Genomic DNA, 7,311 nt, shown 5'->3' on the forward strand with positions numbered 1-7,311 from the left:
GTAGTTTGAGTCCCGGCATCCCATATAGTTCCCCGAGCCTGCCAGGAGCAATTTTCTGAGTAACCCCCTTTTCAGGAGTAACCCCTGAGCGCTGCCGGTGTGACCCAAAAACCAGGAAAAAAAAAAGAGAAACTTCACACTGTAAGCTGTTCACCCACAAGCCAGTTGTTTCACCACAAGCCTAGATAGCAGCTCTCAGCTAAGGCCTCCTGACTAGCATATATTGAGATTAAAAACAAAGCCCAACCCCCAAGGGGAGGGGGAAAAGCCAGATAAAAAGGCTGTGGGAAAACAAAACCAATGGAAAGCAATGGAGATATATATGAGGGCTAATTCAAAGGCCTCTAGCTGCACATCTCAAGGAGTACTTTGGCCTGAAGCTTTTCTTCCTGATTGTCAGAATGCTAAGATGAGCGGCTGGTCCATGGACCTTTGAGTTTTGTGTTTATTTTTGAGGGGGCCAGGGGATACCAAAAGTGGTCGGGGTATACCATTATCCTATCTGGCAGCGTTGGTGCTGTTGAGGAATGACATTTAATGTAAGGGATCAAACTCGGGTCCTTGCACATGCCAGGCATATTCTCTTCCACTGTGCCACATCCCCAGGCCCAGCTGTTGAATACCATTAAAAAAAATATTGAGGGGGCAGAACGATAGCACAGCGGTAGGGTGTTTTTGCTTTGCATGCTGCTGATCTGGGATGGACCTGGGTTTGATCCCTGGCATCCCATATGGTGAAGCCTGCCAGGAGTGGTAGAGTGCTCTGAGTAGAGTGGTAGAGTGGTAGAGTGGTAGAGTGCTCTGAGGAGTAACACCCTGAGCGCTACCAGGCGTGGCCCCAAAACCAAAAAAAAAAATGGAAACCGTTGTGATTTATAACATCCTTCATAGATGGGTTTCAGACCTGTTAAATACTTTTGTATTTTAATTTTTTTTGTTTTTGTTTTTTGAGCCACACTCAGTATGTATGGGGTTATTCCTGACTCTGCATTCAGGAATCACCCCTGGTTGTGCTCAGGGACCATTTGCGATGCTGGGAATCAAAGTCTGGTCGGCTGTGTCCAAGGCAAGAACTCTATGTGCTGAACTATCTCTCCAGTCCTTTTTGAATTTTATTAGTCATGATATTCATTATGTTATATATAACATTATATATAATGTTAATATTAATATTACGTTAATATAGTATATTATTAGTCATTTTAGTCATATGATTTGTATTAGGATAATGAAAATGAGTTTTGGATGGAAAAGAGAATCCAGTGAATTGAGTATATGCTTTGTATACTGGAAGCCCAGATTTGATCCTTGGTCCCCAGAGCACCAAGTTGGGAGTAGCTCCCATGTACTGCTGGTTATGGCCCCAAGACAGAAACAAACTAAAAGTGACTAATTCCCTTTGTCTTGGTTTTTGGGCAATGACTTCAGTGCTCAGGGCTTTACTCCTGGCTCTGCCCTCTAGGATCATTCCTGGCAGGAATTGGGGGACCATAAGAAGTGTTAGGCTTGAATGTGGGTTAGGTTGGCAGCATGCAAGGCCAGTTTCATAATTACTACATTATGTCTCCAGTCCTCTTTGTTGCCTTTGTTTTATTCAGAATTCATACATTTTCTCTCCTTCTCTTTGTTTTGTTTTATTTTGCACCACACCCAGTTGTGCTCAGGATATACTTCAGGCTCTGTGCTCAAGGATCTCTGCTGGTGGGCTCAAGGGACCCTATGGGGTGTCAGGCAGGGAGTGAATCTGGTGTGCAAGGCAAATGCCTTACATGCTATGCTACCTCTCTGGCTCCTGAATTCATGCTTTCCTTACCCATACTAATACCCTAGTAATGATCTTACTAATAAAGTTTTTCTTGTGCATTTTTCTATCCCCTTTCTGCTTACTGCTAAGTAAGGCGTGACTGCAGAGCCCATTCTTTGTTCCTTTTAGCCTGGTGTCTGTGAGCATCTGGAATAGAAGAGCATAATGAAGAATTTAGGACAACTTGCTCATTCCTCTTGGGACAGCTGCTCTGAGACCACAGTCTGTTTCCCATGTCTTGTACATTCTTAGCTAGATTATCCATCTCCCAAACTCCAGATTAAAGGAAAAATCTTAAAGTCTTTCCTTCAACCAAAAATAAATCAATGTTAGGCTGTCATTTCTGATGGTTGACAGCATTATTCCTCTCGATATCACCAAGTTCTGTTCCTTGTCACAGGGGAGTAAGAAACTCTCACTCAGTGGGAGTTCCAGAAATGAAGGGTACGTTTTTAAAATTTCCCAGAGAGGACATTAATATGTATCTTGAAATCTCAAATGCCTCACCCCAGCAGTGAGCCCACGTCCTTGCTGTGGCCCTGTCTCTTGCTTTCAGAGTCCTCCTCTGCAGAGCCCTCTTTTATTTTTTTGCCCTTTTAAAAATAGTAATTTCAAAAATTAAATAGTCAACACCAGTGTGATTATTCCTTCATCTCCAGTCACTCTCCCGCCATCATAGCCTACCTCCATGCAGGCGGAAACAAATTTACTCCATTTTCCTTGCTACGACACAAAGGCAACGGAAATGATCAAATCTTAACTCAGCAGAGGTTAGTTGCAAATGATTGTTTTATCTCCTTGGTACTACTAAAGCCAGTTTCTAAGGATTTACTGGGCTGTGCTTTGGTGCTAGGTGAACCTTTTGTCCTATTGGCAATCTACTGAGGTGAGTAGATTACTATGGAACTTTCCCATCAGATTTCCTACTGGGCTGACCCTACAAGATATTGAAGTATCCAGGGTTTATAGAACTAATTAAATGGCTTGGAAGTTTGATAAAGTTTAGTTGTGGAGCTGGGCCCTTTCTGTCAGAGGGTGTTGAGTGGTGGCATTAGGCTGCTGCAGAAAGGGGAATCTACCTCGCTCCTTTTGAGAAGGCCACCGAGGTATCAGTCTGAATAGGACTGCCTGGGAGGTATTGGTGGCCATTGTTTTTTTTCTCCCAATTCCCTTCTGATCTGGGCTGCTCCGTGTCGCCACAGGACTGTGGAGTCTGTGGGTGACACGGGTAACCTAGGCTCTTTTTCTATTTTGGTTTCTTTGGGGGTTTGGGGACTTACCCAGTGATGCTATACTCAGAAGCAGTTCCGGTCTCTGTGCTTAGGAGTGACCCCTAGCAGTCTTGAGGGGCCATATGTGATGCTAGAAATTGGGACTAGGGTCACTGCATGCAAGGCAGGTGTCTTGAATCTCTGTGCTATCTCTCTGGCTTTCATTTGGATTCTTTTGTGGTTTGATGTTCTGGGATCATAGATAGGTGGATGAATGGATGGATGGATGGATGGATGGATGGATGGATGGATGTTCTGGGATCATAGATGGATGGATGAATGGATGGATGGATGGATGGATGGATGGGTGGGTGGGTAGATGGATGATGAATAGGGGGATCATAGATGGATGGATGGATGGATGATGAATAGGTGGGTGGGTGGATGGATGATGGATGGGTAGGTGGATGGATGGATAGATGGATGGATATATAGGTAGAATGATAGGTAGATTAATAGATAGATAGACAGACACATACTTGGGGGTTGGGGGGTGGGTTTTTCAGACATACCCAACAGTGCTTAGGGGTTATGCCAAGCTCAGCACTCAAGAATTACTCCTGGCAGTGTACAGGGACCATATGTAATACCGGGGCTCAAACCTGAGTCAACTGCTTGCAAGGCAGATATCCTACCCGCTATACTATTTCTCGAGCCCTGCTCTGGGATCCTTTTAGGTGATATTGTACCTGTGCCAGAGGACCCATCACTATGTGTAGATCCTTTGGGGGATTTGAATTACTTTTTTTATTTGTAGTAAAATTGTTCAATCTGACAGTAATGAAGGGTGGCCCTTGGCAAGAGCTGTGTATTTACCAATGGCAAGTCAACAAACACCTAAAGAACTTAATGGAGTGGACAATCAGAATGTATACCATGGATTATTTACTGGAGAGTTTGTCAGTGCAGTGATGCCAGCATGGCACCAGGGCTCCCTGTCTCATTGTCCTCGCCTGGCATCTTGCAGCACCCCTGAAGGCAGTTACTTGGTTCACAGCCACACCCAGTATCACTAGCACAGAGACATTTGTGGAGGAGAGAGTTGACACAGGCCTCATTTCTCTTTGTGTTTTCTCTCACCCTCTGCATCCTTACCAGGCAAAAGTTGAAGACAAGATCCAGGAGGTCTTCAGTTCTTACAAATTCAACCACCTTGTCCCCAGGTAAGTTGTGGTTAGGAGTTGGAGGAGATTGGGAAGTCCTCCTGTGGGGCTGTTCATCTTCTTTCCTCCTGGGACTTAGAGAATCACCTTTAGCAGTTGTGCTATATGACTGAGAAAGGGTCTCCTGGCCCCCTCTCTATGCTTCTGACTCCAACTTCTTCCTCTGTTCAGTGCTATTCAGAGGTGATATTCCTCTTGAGTGGTGTTATTTGAGGAGAGGTCTCAAACCTGATATCTGAAAATTGGGAAAGGAAGTTTTTTTTTAATTGCCGTTTTGTTTTGTTTTATTTTGTTTTGTTTTGGGGCCACACCCGGTGCTGCTCAGGGGTTATTCCTGGCTATATGCTCAGAAATCGCTCCTGGCTTTGGGGACCATATGGGATAATGGGGGTCTAACAGCAGTCTGTCCTAGGTTAGCACACGCAGGGCAGACACCCTACCCTACTGCTTGTGCCACCATTCCGGTCCTGAACTTACTTTTTTTGCATGACATTTTGAAACAAAGGTTGAGCCCAGGTGGATGACAAAGGATGGATTTCTCTGTGTGTGTGTGTGTGTGTGTGTGTGTGTGTGTGTGTGTGTGTTGGGGTAGGGTTGCATTTGGCAGTGCTCAGGCATTACTCCTACTGGTGATGGGAAAAGAGGACATCATATGCAGTGCTGGGGGATCAAACTTGAGTTTGTCAAATGCAAAGCGAGCTCCTTTTTTTTTTTTTTTCGGGCCATACCCAGTGATGCTCAGGGGTTACTCCTGGCTATGCGCTCAGAAATCGCTCCTGGCTTGGGGGACCATACAAGGCAAGCTCCTTATAAGTTTGTTTGAGTGCCACACCTGACAGTGCTGGGGGGTGATACTCCTGGGTATACTCCTGCTTGGGAGAGGTCACTCCCAGCAGTATTTGGGGGACCACAAACTTTGGTCTCCTATATGCAAAGCATGTGTTCCAGCCCTTTGAGCTTTCTTTCAGTTCGTGATGAATATTTTTTTTTTTTAGTTTTTGGGTCACACCCTGCGGTGCTCAGGGGTTACTCCTGGCTGTCTGCTCAGAAATAGCTCCTGGTAGGCACGGGGGACCCTATGGGACACCGGGATTCGAACCAACCACCTTTGGTCCTGGATCGGCTGCTTGCAAGGCAAACGCCGCTGTGCTATCTCTCCCGGCCCCGTGATGAATATTTTTATTTGACTGGCAAAATGTGAGCCTGGTCCTTGGTTGTAATTGCACACCAGAAATAAGCCTTTATTTTTCTTCTTGATATCTTTTAAGTTCTTTGATGTTCAAAAAGGAGATCATAAAGAGAAATTTACTTAACTTGAACCTCTGTTTTTCTCTTTCAAAAAGGAGGTTTTTATTCTCTTTCTATTCCTATTTTATAATGCGCCATGCAATATTCCCATAAGGTTATTTCATTTGTTGCTGCTTCTTTTCTAGTTTCCAATTGTTTCTCCAAAAGCATCAGAACTTTTCAGCCAGCAGAACCGATCAGTAGTCCAAAACTCTGTGTAGTCATCATTTTCTGTCAGTGGTACAGCTGTTGTCCCTGACAGCCTCTGAACAGAGTGGTTAATTCAGTCTGGATGGGAAGCTCCATAAACCCAGCCAACTGGTTTACCATATCTCCTGATTTCCCAAGATCTCCTAATAGACTAACTTCTGAAAGCTCGGCCTCTGCATTCTTCTTTTGAGAACATTACAAATGGTTCTTACCTGTGCAAAGGTGGGTCTTTTTTGTTACCATTTATTTTTGTTACCCTTTCTAAATCTGGTCTGTAAATTCTGAGTAGCTATGAGACAACCACTGGCAAAGGAAAATTGGAAAAAGAAAAATGGGATAGGTTAACTTCATCTTTCTTCCCAGAGGAAGGAAAATTTAAAAGAACTAAAACCAGGGGCCGGAGAAATAGCATGGAGGTTAGGCGTTTGCCTTTCATGCAGAAGGTCATCAGTTCGAATCCGGCTTCCCATATGGTCCCCTGTGCCTGCAGGAACAATTTCTGAGCATGGAGCCAGGAATTTCCCCTGAGCACTGCTGGGTGTGATCCAAAAACCAAAAAAAAAAAAAAAGAACTAAAACCAGAGATATAGTACAGGGGCTAAGGTTAGCACAAGGCTGACCCTAGTTTTTATCTCTGTCACCACATATTATCCCTGAACATTGCCAAGAGAAACCCCTGAGCACTGAGCCAGGATAGCCCATGAACATGTCCAGAGCCAAAAATTATTTTAGCACCATAGAAACAGTACAAGATAATTAAGCATGGTAGCTTGTCAGTTCTGATTTGAATCCCAATCGCCATATATAATCACCTTGAACATCACCAGTGGTCACTCATAAGCACAGAGCCAGGAATAGCCCCTGAGAACCACAGGGTTGGCCACCCCCCAAAAATAAAACAAACAATAAGAAGATCTAGGTTTGAGCCTAAGAAATAGCACAGCAATTAAGGCGTTTGCTTTTCTTTTTTAATTTTTAAATTTTTATTTAGCATGTATCATAGTTGCCATAATTAATTGTAATACATTTGTTTCCAGGTAAATGGGAGATAAATTATTTTTAAAAACAAAAAAGGCAGAGAAATAAAGAGTAGAGCAACAAGCAAATTTTTTTTATCTCCCATGAGGCCATTAAGTCATTGTCAGACGATTTAGTAAGCACTCATTGCCACTGACCATTCTATTACTTTGTTTGTTTCTGAACATTATTGCTTTTTTTTTTTTTTTTTTTTTGGGGGCCACATCCAGTAACGCTCAGGAATTACTCCTGGCTATGCGCTCAGAAGTTGCTCCTGGCTTGGGGGACCATATGGGATGCCTGGGGATCGAACCACAGTCCCTCCAAGGCTAGCGCAGGCAAGGCAGGCACCTTACCTCTAGCGCCACCGCCCGGCCCCAACATTATTGCTTTTAATGCAGCCAACGCCTATTCAATCTCTGGCATATGCTTGATCTTTTGAGCCCCACCAGGACTGATCTCTGAGCACAGCCAAGTTTGGCCCCAGAACCCAAAATAAAAATATAAGGAGCCGGGGCCTGGGAGATAGCATGGAGGTAAGGTGTTTGCCTTTCATGCA

At 44.2% G+C, this 7,311-nt stretch overlaps 1 protein-coding gene across 1 annotated transcript in view; it reads left to right on the plus strand.

Annotated features, from left to right (window-relative positions):
* FNTB (farnesyltransferase, CAAX box, beta) overlaps nucleotides 1-7,311 on the plus strand; it is a 90,787-nt gene that overhangs the window by 26,086 nt on the left and 57,390 nt on the right. Inside the window, 1 exon segment of the mRNA XM_049770546.1 lies at nucleotides 4,174-4,238. Within this exon segment, the coding sequence (XP_049626503.1) occupies nucleotides 4,174-4,238 (65 nt within the window).

The sequence above is a fragment of the Suncus etruscus genome, chromosome 3 (assembly GCF_024139225.1).
Source record: "Suncus etruscus isolate mSunEtr1 chromosome 3, mSunEtr1.pri.cur, whole genome shotgun sequence".
NCBI classification, from domain to species: Eukaryota; Metazoa; Chordata; class Mammalia; order Eulipotyphla; family Soricidae; genus Suncus; species Suncus etruscus.